Source organism: Aspergillus piperis (assembly GCF_003184755.1).
Source record: "Aspergillus piperis CBS 112811 unplaced genomic scaffold BO85scaffold_2, whole genome shotgun sequence".
Classification (NCBI taxonomy): Eukaryota; Fungi; Ascomycota; class Eurotiomycetes; order Eurotiales; family Aspergillaceae; genus Aspergillus; species Aspergillus piperis.
In genome coordinates, this window is record NW_020291592.1 from 550,314 (window position 1) to 562,436 (window position 12,123).

General features: G+C 48.4%; 5 protein-coding genes across 5 annotated transcripts; 3 read left to right on the forward strand and 2 right to left on the reverse strand.

Annotated features, from left to right (window-relative positions):
- Positions 1 to 459: 459 nt before the first annotated feature.
- On the forward strand, positions 460 to 2,186 carry BO85DRAFT_445112 (putative histidine acid phosphatase). The gene is made up of 2 exons (XM_025659180.1): positions 460 to 1,153; positions 1,214 to 2,186. The coding sequence occupies exons 1-2, from the start codon at positions 554 to 556 to the stop codon at positions 1,934 to 1,936; spliced, it is 1,323 nt and encodes a 440-aa protein (XP_025519603.1). The 5' UTR covers positions 460 to 553; the 3' UTR covers positions 1,937 to 2,186.
- Positions 2,187 to 2,723: 537 nt separating this feature from the next.
- BO85DRAFT_465619 (MFS transporter) lies at positions 2,724 to 4,981 on the reverse strand. The gene is made up of 10 exons (XM_025662070.1): positions 4,629 to 4,981; positions 4,519 to 4,561; positions 4,303 to 4,466; positions 4,062 to 4,256; positions 3,834 to 4,009; positions 3,700 to 3,777; positions 3,436 to 3,642; positions 3,313 to 3,380; positions 3,163 to 3,258; positions 2,724 to 3,097 (listed from the first exon to the last, which is right to left on the reverse strand). The coding sequence occupies exons 1-10, from the start codon at positions 4,908 to 4,910 to the stop codon at positions 2,883 to 2,885; spliced, it is 1,524 nt and encodes a 507-aa protein (XP_025519604.1). The 5' UTR covers positions 4,911 to 4,981; the 3' UTR covers positions 2,724 to 2,882.
- A 578-nt stretch (positions 4,982 to 5,559) lies between these two features.
- Positions 5,560 to 6,420, reverse strand: BO85DRAFT_412279 (alpha/beta fold hydrolase; the record flags this gene model as incomplete). Its single annotated transcript, XM_025657562.1, has 1 exon — positions 5,560 to 6,420. The coding sequence occupies one exon, from the start codon at positions 6,418 to 6,420 to the stop codon at positions 5,560 to 5,562; it is 861 nt and encodes a 286-aa protein (XP_025519605.1).
- A 1,041-nt stretch (positions 6,421 to 7,461) lies between these two features.
- On the forward strand, positions 7,462 to 9,242 carry BO85DRAFT_465621 (kinase-like protein; the record flags this gene model as incomplete). Its single annotated transcript, XM_025662071.1, has 4 exons — positions 7,462 to 7,475; positions 8,038 to 8,163; positions 8,215 to 8,549; positions 8,608 to 9,242. The coding sequence occupies 4 exons, from the start codon at positions 7,462 to 7,464 to the stop codon at positions 9,240 to 9,242; spliced, it is 1,110 nt and encodes a 369-aa protein (XP_025519606.1).
- A 301-nt stretch (positions 9,243 to 9,543) lies between these two features.
- On the forward strand, positions 9,544 to 11,819 carry BO85DRAFT_412286 (Zn(II)2Cys6 transcription factor; the record flags this gene model as incomplete). Its single annotated transcript, XM_025657563.1, has 3 exons — positions 9,544 to 9,629; positions 9,686 to 11,246; positions 11,295 to 11,819. The coding sequence occupies 3 exons, from the start codon at positions 9,544 to 9,546 to the stop codon at positions 11,817 to 11,819; spliced, it is 2,172 nt and encodes a 723-aa protein (XP_025519607.1).
- Between the last annotated feature and the right edge of the window lie 304 nt (positions 11,820 to 12,123).

The window sequence follows — 12,123 nt, forward strand, 5'->3', positions numbered from 1 at the left end:
GGGGCTAGATGGTGAGTTAGCCTCACACATGACGGAATCTGGCTTTATTGAGTCGCTTGGTTATGCAGAAGAATGTACTCACCGTAATATTCTTTATTCAAGCCCGTTGACCTTGCATTCGAGTGTATCTGGAGTGTTTGTTTACCTGGGTAAGATGCCCTTAAGGCTATTGTGCCTGGTCCCTGGAGTATCCACATCCAGCCGCACTCCACTCACGCCAACAAATGGCCCTAAACCGCCCGGTCGATGGCTTAAATGACGTATTTACCAGGATTAAGCAGCCCCCATTCTACCACTACAGTCAGCTCCACTGTCCTTGAGCCACAACAATCTGCATCATACGGTGTTTGGCTTGCATAAAGCCAAGGACCCGGCCTAGAAGCTAGTGATGTAATCATGCAAGTTCAGGATCTGGATTGTCTCGCAGCAGGCTGGATATATCTTGCCGTGAATTCCCTCCTAGTCACGATGTTCATATCAATCCTACACCTGTCACTACAATCCAGGCCCAATTGACAGTTGCAGCCCGGGGGCTTCATCCCGGTCTTTCATCATGAGGTTTCTTACAAGTCTCGTCGTTGCCACTTTATCCAGCACAACGGCATCCTACCAGTTCAACTCTCTCCACCATCTTGCCGGTATCGCTCCTTACTTCAGCTCTCATGATCCGCAGATTAATCCAGCTCCCCCCGCTGGCTGCAACGTCACTCGCGCAGCTTATCTCGTCCGTCATGCTGCCATCTACGCCAACGACTTCGACTACGAGACCTACATCGAGCCGTTCATCGAGAAGCTGCGCAACACAACACAAAGCTGGACAAACACCGACTCGCTCGCCTTCCTCGCCAATTGGACCGCGCCGATCACCGAGGACCACCTCGAAAAGCTGACTCGCGTCGGACTCCAAGAGGCAACAACCCTGGGCGTTAAGTTCCGCCAGCAATACCCTGACTTGCACACCGACAAAGTTTGGGCCGCAACTGCCGAGCGGACGACCAAATCTGCCCAGGGCTTCATAACCGGCTACACCAACAATAAAACGCACGTCGACCTGGTCAGCGTCGCACAGAGTGACACGACCGGCGCGGACTCCTTGACACCTTACAAATCCTGCCCAGCATACAGCTCCAGCTATGGCAGCACCTATGAAGATGTACGCCTATCATCGCATCACCCTTATCTCGCCTGGAAAGCTTAATTAACAGTATCCTAGGAATTCATAGAAACCTACACAGCCCCCATAATCAAGCGACTCAACGCCATCGCCCCAAAATTCAACTTCACTTCCTCCGATGTAACCGCCATGTTTGAGCTCTGCGGCTACGAGACCGTAATCCGGGGCTCCTCACCATTCTGCTCCTCCTCGCTTTTCACCAACAACGAATGGCTGTCCTTTGAGTACGCCAACGACATCATGTATTTCCACAACACGGGCTACGGCCGTCCCGTGTCGCCGGTGATCGGTTTCCCCTGGGTCAACGCCAGCTACAACCTCCTCTCCGCAGAGACAAGCGAACAGGACATCTACGTCTCCTTTACACACCGCGAGGTGCCGCCAACCATTGTCACAGCGCTGGGCCTATTCAACAACAGTGCTTATTCGGGCGCGGATAATGTGAACGCTACCATGCCAACGAATGAGGTGAATTACGATCGTGCATGGAAGAGCAGTAACATCTTGCCATTTTTGGGAAATATTGGGATTGAGCGGATGGAGTGCAGTGGTACTCAGAATGGATTTGACGAGGGTGTGTACTTCCGGGTGTTGGTCAATGAGGCTGTTAAGCCGCTGATCGGGTGTCGGGATGGGCCTGGGGAGAGCTGTAGCGCGGAAAAGTTTGCCGAGTTTATTAGCGGGAAAGAGAAGAGGTTTGGAGATTTTGGCAGGTTTTGTGGCAATTCTTCTGCTTTGGGTACTTTGGATATCTATAATTAGCAGTGGTGGTGGTGGTACGCTGGTACTTACGTCGGGTAGTAATGCCTGGGATGTGATTTATGAAGCACGTTCATAAGCGGAAATGCTGTGATTATTTGTAATGATCCACTCATGCGTCTTTAGACAACCCTTTCAACACAAATAAATCTGACAAAAGCCTGAAATGGGATAGTTTATCGGGGGCGCTACGGTGATGCTACTACCTAGGCAGCTCATATTCTGAAGCATGACACCTTCTCCAGGAGTAGGTACTAAGGGGAAAATAGAACAGCTAAAGAAGCGTGTAGCTTTAAGATATACAGACTGAGGGGTGGTAATGTGCAAGCAATGCGGTTGAGAGACAGTACAGGTAGCCGTATTATACACTTCCCCTGCCAATGATCCCTCGAGCGCAATATGCTGCTTATCTTCCACGTAGTGTTAATATACTAGTAGCATTCTGCGGCTCTACATGCTGTGTATACTAAAGATAGCGCTCGATAAGGTTGGCAGCTGAGCAGTGGGGCACTTTAGTACCACCGTCGGACTCCGGCCTACTTTTAGTACTAACAATGTGTCCCTGAGAGGGTAAGCATACTACGTAGTTATTGAAGACTAAGTTTGTGTGGGGTGTACCTTCTATACATACATAGGCTAGACCGTTCTGTACGAGGCCCTATTTAGCTTGGTTAGTATTGTTTTTAACCTTACTAATGGTATGGTTCGGATGGCGGGGAGTACAATATGTATCAGTTACAAGACTATGCCCATCCGATAGATTTACCGCATCGTCGCCATAGTTCATGATTGATAGTCGGGAAAAAAATATGAGATTGTCTGGGTGCTGAGGCGCCCATAAATGGCCTCTTGTAGGGCATGTAACACAATGAACAACCTATAGTGCATAACATGGAGAATAGGTCCTAAGACTCAACTAATGGTAATAGTGCAAAGTCCCTTCCGAGCACTAGAGCAAGAACCGGAATCCCACTGCCACTGCCCGGCCAGGCAAGCCGTGTTCTTCATTCTCACGAGCCCGCGCGAGATCAACACCTTCTAATTCATCGAGCTGTTTATTCAATCTACCCAGATAAATGCGCAGGATGGTGGCGATTACGATTGTCATTGCAAGCAAAGCGATATTGACACTGAAGGCGGCGATATAACGAGGAGAGGCGGAGTCTATTAATCCCAACATAGGTTAGCGAGTTTTATGTGGCTGGAGATAATGGAGGTTTTGAACGTACCGGGGTAAAGATATGGCATATAGATCTGGCACACATTACTGAGACAATTGATGAAGGCCAAGGCAGCGGCCCGTTTTGTGGCTGGGCGAGGAAGGACTGCGATCGTCAGTAAATGTAACTAGTCTCTGAGCCTGCACCATAGATGCTTACTGTTTGAAATATATCCCAAAGACACTACGTAACCTGCGTAAATGCCACCGAGCATTATACACATTGCCCTAGACCATCTTGTGTTAGTCATCTCGATCGGGAGGACCTATTAATTAGACATACACATATCGGGCGGCGAAGTTATTGCCTGCCATAGCTAATATGAATGCCACAATAGCAACGACAGGCGGGAGTGCTATATGAAGGTATCGCTCGCCTGTTCGATCCGCATCCCAGGCATGCACCAACACAACAAGGGTAGCGATGAGATATGGAGGTGTAGTCAGAAGCAAGGTATCAATGTTGTTTCGGCCAAGTCCGGCCATCACGCTGGATGATAGCGATAAGTATCTGTAGACCGCCGGAGAAACTGGCTATAGCTCATACCTGGGAAAGAACGTTGTTACGCATCCGGCAGATGTGCAGCCGTAGATGACGCCTAGCATTAGCCAAGTCTTTATGTCCCTGTTGTGCGATGATGAGCTTGGTGAACAAAGCAAATGGAAGATTAAAGTACTTACGTGACGGCGAGCTTTGCACCCTTGGTCATGCTTTGATGTTCATTATCCACCCAGTCATCTTCGCCAATGTCCTTTTCTAGTCTCCATGCCGCAAGGACTTTCTCGTCATCTGTTAGCCACGAAGTGGTCCGGGGTAGATCGGGAACAATGAAAAATGCGATCAAAGCCGCAAAGATCTAAGATGGTCAATTTCAATTGGGTTACTAAACTCAGAGAAATGGTGTTTACAGTTAGCGCTCCCTCGATAATGAAAAGCCACCTCCATGCAGCGATGCCTCGTGCGCCGTTCAAGCCGCTCGTGATACCGGCGGCTATCAGACCGGAGAATGCACCCGAGATCAATGAACCTGCGTATAGAAACGCAGTCCGTTTTCCCAACTCTTTCCTGGTATACCAGGCTGATAGAAGATAAAGACATCCGGGCTAAAACGTTAGCAGATATCTAGAAAGCAAGTAGAGGGATTCTCACAAAGTATGCAGCCTCGACGAATCCGAGTAGAAACCGAACGACCACCAAGCCAGCGAAGTTGTGGGTGGCCGCAGTGCAACACGAAATGATACCCCACGCTACCATACAGCCAGGTAGATATATTGAAGGCTTTCCGAGCTTGTTGAGGATCAGGTTCGAAGGCACTGCGCCAATTAGTTGGCCTGGCCACAAAGGGAACAGAACAGTAGTACTGACCCTGCATAAGAAGATACCCGACGAACAGGATACTAACACACACCTGTGGCGTGTTAGGTCCTCGCATGCCTTGTAAATATCTATCCTTCATAGTTTGTTGACTGTCATACCTGGTATTGGTCACCTCTAAGGTTTAGGTCCGCTTGCAAACCAGCCAATTTCGCTGCTGCAATGTTGTTGCGATCCAGATAGTTCAAGATGTACATAATCAACATCATGATGAGCAGCCTGATATCAATCTTCCTAACTAGCTTTGCCTCCCGTCGCTGTATCTCTTCTGGCGTCAGATCTTGCAACGATGTTGGCACAGCAACAGTGCCCGAGCCCTTTAATGTGTCCTCCATCCCGGGAAATTCGATGTGTTCGGCCCCTGAATTCTTGACATTATCCATAGAAGGCAATTGGGTGATGGGACAGGAGCACTTGAGAGTAGTAAACTGAGATGTGCAGGGGCGAGTATGTTTGCCGGACGAGAGCAATGGAAGCGAAGAGAGCGGTTGTGGGTATTCCAGCTTATCCTTAAATGTTTGAGGATTCTCGAGCTTGGACTATTTTTGCACCAGGCTACCCCGTGGGGTGGTGAACAACCAACCGGGTTCGAGGATGGGGATCTCTTCGGATATCTCAGGCGGGGTTGATGCACTTGGCAGCGGGAGCAAACAACCAGCCATATCCAGTGCATATCCGATGATTTTCCGGACTGAAGGGTCTGAGGACCAGGGGAAAATGGTTTGCTTCTACAACAAACCTAAGCCATGGTAATGTATGCTAACTTTTTCATTATACATCCGGCGTCAGAACTGAGATCACTGGCAGATTACCAGAATGCACGATGAGAAAAGAAGCATAATTTGATTATATTGTGCTGTATAGCAAATGTTACAACCTTTATTACTCTTCTATCTTGATCCTAGCACCGTTATCCCCTTTGCCAACTTTTGAGGACATTATGTGTATACTGGAAGGGAGAAAGAGGGCTCTTCACCTCCCTTTAAAAATGGGTAACTAATCACTTTACATAAAAGGGTACACGGAAGAATATCATTCCTTTTGGTTTGCGTCCAAAAATTCCAGCAGTCTTTGCGCAACAGCAGATGGTTGCTCTTCGGGGAGGAAGTGGCCACAATCGTGAATAGCGCCTCCGGAAACATTGGCCGCGAACTTCTGAACCAAATCGATCATACCAGCACCAACCGAGCTCTCTCCACCCAGAGCTAAGACAGGAATATCAAGTGGTGTCTTAGCGAACTCCAGATTCTGCTTCGAGCTCGTCTCAAAAGACCGATAGTACTCGAATCCTCGACTCATGGCTCCTGGTCTCGAATAAACTTGAATATAGCGTTCAAAATGATCTTTGTGCATACCATCGGGATGAACTGTCTTCAAATTGAAGAACCAGGTCAAGAGCTCCCGTTCACGACCACTCGTCAAGATTTCAGGTAACTCGGGAAGCGCATTGAAGGAGAATTGCCAAAGACGCAAATTGGTCTGCTGAGACAATGGGAACTGAAACTGGGGCAAGAAGCCCGGCACTGATGCATCCAAAATACTGAGCGATTTGATTTTCGATTGAAATTGAGCGGCCCAGGGATACGCGATCCAACCGCCCACATCATGGCCAATTAGATGATACGGTTGTTCTTTCAAAGCGTCGTGAATGGCTTCGGCCATGATCTTGCTCACGTTCGCGGTATCATAGCCATTGGCGGGAGGAAGAGAATCACCCAAGCCTGGGGGGTCAAGTGCAAAGAACCGGTAGTTTCTGGAAAGTGGCTCAAACATGTCACTCCACGCTTCTGCTGTCTGTGGCCAGCCGGGAATGAGCACCACAGGAGGACCTTGACCGCCGACGATGGCTCGGACCCCGTGCAGGAGACGGGTGACTTGCCACTTTGCCGTCATTATGTAGATATTTGTCGGGTTAAATGACGGAATGAAGATTTGAATGACGTCTAATTGTCGGCAAGGTTAATTCCAACGACATTCAATTAATAGTTTACCTGGATACCGAACTGTGCTCATATAATTATAGTCATGAGTCACAGAGACTTCGATGAGTCAAGGCAAGGGGATGATGCTAAAATCTCATATCTACCGATACTAACTGTATTCAGGCTAGGGTATAGCGCAAGTCCAATATTTGATTATAGAGGACAAATCTCCGTTATATAACGATCCGTTTCAAACAAAGTCAGTAACTACCCAATGCAACTCGGAAATAAGGATTATGAGATAGGCAGATTATCAAGATATCATATCCAATGTTTCTTTTTTTCTTTCACAGGCGTTGCCAGTCTTCGGCGAAGTGGGTCCCACAACTTGCCTGTAACTTACCCGGCCGGCACATAAAGCTTAGCTGGTTAGCCTATTGCGATGTTCGGCAAGATGGGTAGAGGTAGGTCACAAGCTATCCTCGCGAGGAAACTCAGTGTCTTGATTTTTTCTCCTACGCGCTCATTTCTGGCATCGGTAAAACCCCCGCAGAGCCGGAGTCACTCCACCACCAATTGCACTATTTTTACTTGCTGTGGGCTATTCCACACAAATAGACTTTCTAAAGGTAACAAGGGCGTGAAAATTCTAAGATATCATACTCAATGAACAAGGTGAGGTAGTTGTTGCGTGTCGGCCCCGGACGGATCAAGTAGACCTTATTACCGGTCACGGTCCTCATAAATTGGGATATCCTCTTTGATTGCTATTGATCGCAGTCCGCCAATTTATAAAGGAATATTGATGGTCGTGGATCACGTACTAAGAATGTCGATGGATGTTTGCATGTATCCGTCGAGATATTTCTTGGAGTAAACAAGATCTCACGGGGTATTTGGCAGCACCAACTTTACTGATTAAGCTCCATTATCTATCAGAGGATTGCACTTAAGATAGCAGCCTATCATCAGTGGTGATCAGACTGTAGGGACAATGAAGAGCGAGGGAACCATGGCTACCGTGCAGTCCACTTACTACATATCGTAAACCTGCTTGCATCTGATTGATAGTTCGCCTACTTCTTTGTGTTCAGATAGAGTCACGACTAGTAGTGAAAGGGGAGCGAAACTGAAAGAGCGCGTGTTTCAAGTTTGGTATTTTGAATAAAGAGTTTCACTGCGCTTTATGCTCGAGTACAAATTCAGCAACCAGACAATATCTAGACCATATTGCCTTTTGGACATAGCGAAAAATCACCTAAGAGCTGCATTGGGATTAGCTGGTCAACAGTAGGAGATTTTGTCACAGCTAGGTAACTTGTTAATAACTCTTTGTTCAGTTGCCTGGCCGTCGAGATAAGTTATGTAGCCAGTCATTTAGTGAGAACATTTAGTTAGCAGCTACTGCTTAATATACACATCCAGCCTTGTTTGACCCAGGAAACAAGAGACCTCAGGACTGTGCGCATGTGACCTATGTGACCAAGCATCAATTACGACAGATTCTCTTTCCGCCCAAACTCTGAGCTCAACTTCTCTGTCGTCCTCCAGCAACACCTGTCAAATGTACTATCATGGCTACTGTGAGCGGTTCTTTCAGTGCTGACACCAATATTATTCTTGATATTGGAGAAATCTTACACGAACGATATCGAGTATTACAGCAACTGGGTGCTGGGCGCTATTCAGCTGTCTATCTAGCGCGGGACCAGAAGTACGCTTTTCCTACGCCGTACAAAACACACAGAAAATTAACTTTTCATAGGGAACTATCTTACAAGGCAATAAAACTATTGAGGGAAGATTGCTATGACGGAAAACATGATCTCTTTGAGTTAGAGATACTGAAGCATTTACGCGAGGCGGATCCCAATCATCCAGGCTATCAGCACATTATTGTCCTTCTTGATGACTTCACCTACATTAGCCGGTCGGGTACTCAGCATGTCTGCCTTGTAATGGAGCCAATGGCAGAAGACATGAAGACCTTCCCCCTTTTCTTTGAGGGTGCCCGGATACCTAACCACATCATGAAGAAAGTAACGAAACATTTACTATCTGCCCTGGAATACGCACATGCTTGTGGTGTCATCCACACAGGTAAGTCTATATGCTTCTTGGTCTAAAAAAACATTCGTGTTGACTCTCACTTGCCCAGACATCAAACAAAGTAACATTATGGTGAATTTCCGAAATCCAGCTATAATAGATAAGTATTTGGAAGATTCCTTGTCAAACCCAGCTGCCGATCTTGGAGAGTACAACTTCGATGATGCTTCTGAGTTGGTTCAGGCGGATGTTGTACTAGGTGACTGGGGATCGGCGAGTTGGGTCGAGAAGCATCTGACAGACTTCATTCAGCCTACATTACTTCGCGCGCCCGAGGTTATACTTGGGGCACCCTGGGGAACCAAGGTAGATATTTGGAATCTAGGCGCCCTTCTACCCGAGCTCCTGGATGCCTTACGCATGTTCAATGGTAGGGCGGATGTTACAGGGGGTGTTTACCTTACCAAGCATCACTTGGAGGAAATAGAAGCCCTGTTTGGTCCCTTTCCCCCCGAGTTGTTGCAATCTGGAGACTCGCAAATTGTTCAACAGTTTTTCGACAAGGAGTTCAACTTCCGTAATTGGACCCAGAGACCACCAGCGGTACTGGAGCGATGGATCGAGAGTATTGGTGGCCTCGAAAAATCCAATTTCCTTTCAATGATACGCTCAATGTTGGTCATCGATCCGGAACAGCGAATGACCGCTCTTTCTCTTCAAGATGCGCCGTGGCTTAGTACATAGAAGTTTACTCAAGGTGCGTACCTCAGATCAGAGGTCAGGCTGAGACTCAATTGCAAGGCTTCAAGTGTATTACTTAGTAATATAAAGGATAACCACGTATAAGGGCAGCTACTATTGCGGACAATCGACAAGCACTTGTAGCCTGGAAGGGAATAGTCCGAGATTTACCCCGCAAACCTTCTGTTACCGCTTCCTTTGCTGATCAACAGCTCCCTGTTAATCGGATATGTAAAATGCCAGTCCTTCCCCCGGAAATAAGTGATCGGATAATTCTTCGACCAGCGCCTGATCAATATCTCATATGGAGGTGCGAAACAGTCCAGCAAGCAAACGGCGGATTGCTAAGAAGCGCGTCCGAGTTACGCGGGCTTGTGATGCCTGCAAAAGGTGAGCCAATGTTGGGAGCCTTCACCCCGAAGGGCAAGCTTACACAATAAACCTAGGAAGAAACTGCGCTGTAGTGGGACATTACCCTGTCCGACGTGCCTCAAAACTAACAAAGCGTGCGAGTACACAGCCGAGTATAACAGGGGCAAGCCCCCTCAGGTCCACATCGCTCAGCCGTCAGTACAGGGCAATGAACAGCAGCAGAAAGCTGCAGCCGAGGGGGGCAGACCACCTCCTGCACCATATGCGCATATTCTGGAGCGCTATAGCATGCCCGACAGCCAGATAGACAATCCGCCCTCTCGCGCCTCGCCTGAGCATCAAACGGACTTGGAGGGCCATTATGTCGGTCCTTCGTCTGGGGTATCCTTTCTCCTCCGAGCGCAGCGGAGACTCCAAAAATATGTCTCGTTGCCAACTAACACGCCGATATTTACGTTCGGAGACTCTCCACTCCCGGAGGTTGAGTCGACCTTCATGCTATTGCCTCCCCGGAACGAGGCCAATGCGCTCTTGGCCCGGTACTTTGACTTCGCCTTTCCCACACATCGCTTTCTCCATCAGCCCCAGGTTGAGGGCTGGGTTGAAGAATTCTATCGCGCTGTGCAAGAGTCGGAGGCAGTCAGTCCCGGCATGCGGGGAAGAAGGGCAGTGGTTCTTATGGTCTTCGCCCAGGCAAGACAAGGCCAGCCTGACAGGGACAAATCGTCCGTCCGATCTTTGATTAGTAGGTCCGCTGGCACGGAATTCTTTCCAACAGGTTTGATCAACTCACGAATGGCCAGTGCGGGCTACTTTACAGCCTCGGAGCAACAGCTCTCCGCCGAGACGGGACCCGTGCGAATAACTAGCGTTCAGGCACGGCTGGCCCAGTGCTTCTATCTTCTGTCTCAATCTCGCATCAACCACTGTTGGAGTTTGTTCGGAACCACTGCTCGACTGGCCATGACCATCGGTTTGCACCGTGCAAGAAGACGTGAGTATGGTGCCAAGGTCGATCATATCGAAGCTGAAAGTCGGAAGCGCGTCTTCTGGTGTGCCTACAGCTTAGATAACTATCTGAGTGCTGCTTTGGGCCGCCCTCGGATATTTCACGATGATGACATTGATCAAGACTTTCCTACTGTTGCTGATGACTCGTGGATCCTCAGAGACCGAATCCTCACCCCCGTGTCGACGACCCAGAGTATAATGCTCGCCCCACTTTACCATGCCAGGTTGTCCGTCATAATTGGTCGCATACTCCATGACATATATGGAGTTCGCAGAGGTGGCTTACAAGCGGAAGTATCTGCCGCCGCTCAACACGGTGCTGAACTTATCAGTTGGCGTCAAGAGATTTCCAACTTCCTCGACACCCCGAATGTGGATCTTTTGATGTTGACGTACCAGCGCCAATACACAGTGCTGAACTTGGCCTTCTATCACGCACAAATACTACTCTACAGGCCATTTATTCTGCGCAATTTTGGGATCGTCAGTCGCGAAAGTCCACGAGATGGCCCGTCCAATAAACCTATCGACGATTATATCGAGATTTGTCTTGACGCGGCTATGAGGATTGCCGCGATTATCCGCGAGCTTTGCGAGAAACGGCGGATGTACAACACATTCTGGGTACGTAGCATCTTCTTTTCGCTGGTAGTATTAGCTGATGTCGGACAGTTTACACATTACTACGCGTTCTCAGCAATTATGATTCTGTATTTCCGAGTTATCCAGCTGTGTGCCCAGAGGGGCAATGTACAGGAAGTATGCCTCAAATATCTGCGGACAGGGGAGTGCGCCCAGCAAGATCTTGCTAGCTGTAGCTCCCACTCTTCTTTCGTACAGCGCTACGTCGTTGTTCTTGAGGAGCTTCGCCAAGAGGCGCGAACGGCCGTCAATCAGCCTCTACCCCATGATCATGGGATCTCAAACATTGGGGCTCCAGACTACGAGGAAACAACCCTCCCGGGTGAACCTACACTGAATCAAACCGAAATAGCTGGCGCACCACAGAGTGGCAGCCTGGTACCTCCTATAATGGAGGGCAATCTTTCCCAATGGGAACAAGATTTGACTGAGGATGGCTTTACTGTGCCTGGCCTTTCAGGATCTGCAGAATGGGAAGGAATCGACTCCTTAGCTATCGCAGGACTGGGGGAGTTAGACTACCTGCTCCCTCATATAGACCATCCTGAAAAATAGCACTCTTGGCCCTGGCTCATTTATTGACAGGATCGCGTTGATCGACAATTGTGTAATAGCCCCGCAGTGCCTTTTTATATATCCATGTAGAGCTACTTAGTCAGAAAGTCATATCAGTGAGCTATCTCAGTACTCACGGAAGCTTTATCTATTCCCAAATATTTGCCAAGGCTATAGTCTTTCACATTGGCGACTCTAGCTCTGACTGATGGCTTTTCCGTTTGGCTTACATTTCCGCCCGAGAGCCCGGAAAAGAAAAGTCGGATAAGTCTACTGTGCCGAGGCAGTACCCCTATTAATCTCA

Bases quoted from the DNA above. Each gene is read 5' to 3' on its own strand.
- BO85DRAFT_445112 (XM_025659180.1), top strand. From the start codon at position 554: ATGAGGTTTCTTACAAGTCTCGTCGTTGCCACTTTATCCAGCACAACG. The intron at 1,154-1,213 runs GTACGCCTATCA...ACAGTATCCTAG, and splicing joins ATGGCAGCACCTATGAAGAT to GAATTCATAGAAACCTACAC.
- BO85DRAFT_465619 (XM_025662070.1), bottom strand. From the start codon at position 4,910: ATGGATAATGTCAAGAATTCAGGGGCCGAACACATCGAATTTCCCGGG. The intron at 4,467-4,518 runs GTCAGTACTACT...TAATTGGCGCAG, and splicing joins CGGGTATCTTCTTATGCAGG to TGCCTTCGAACCTGATCCTC. The intron at 4,257-4,302 runs GTGAGAATCCCT...CTAACGTTTTAG, and splicing joins TCGTCGAGGCTGCATACTTT to CCCGGATGTCTTTATCTTCT.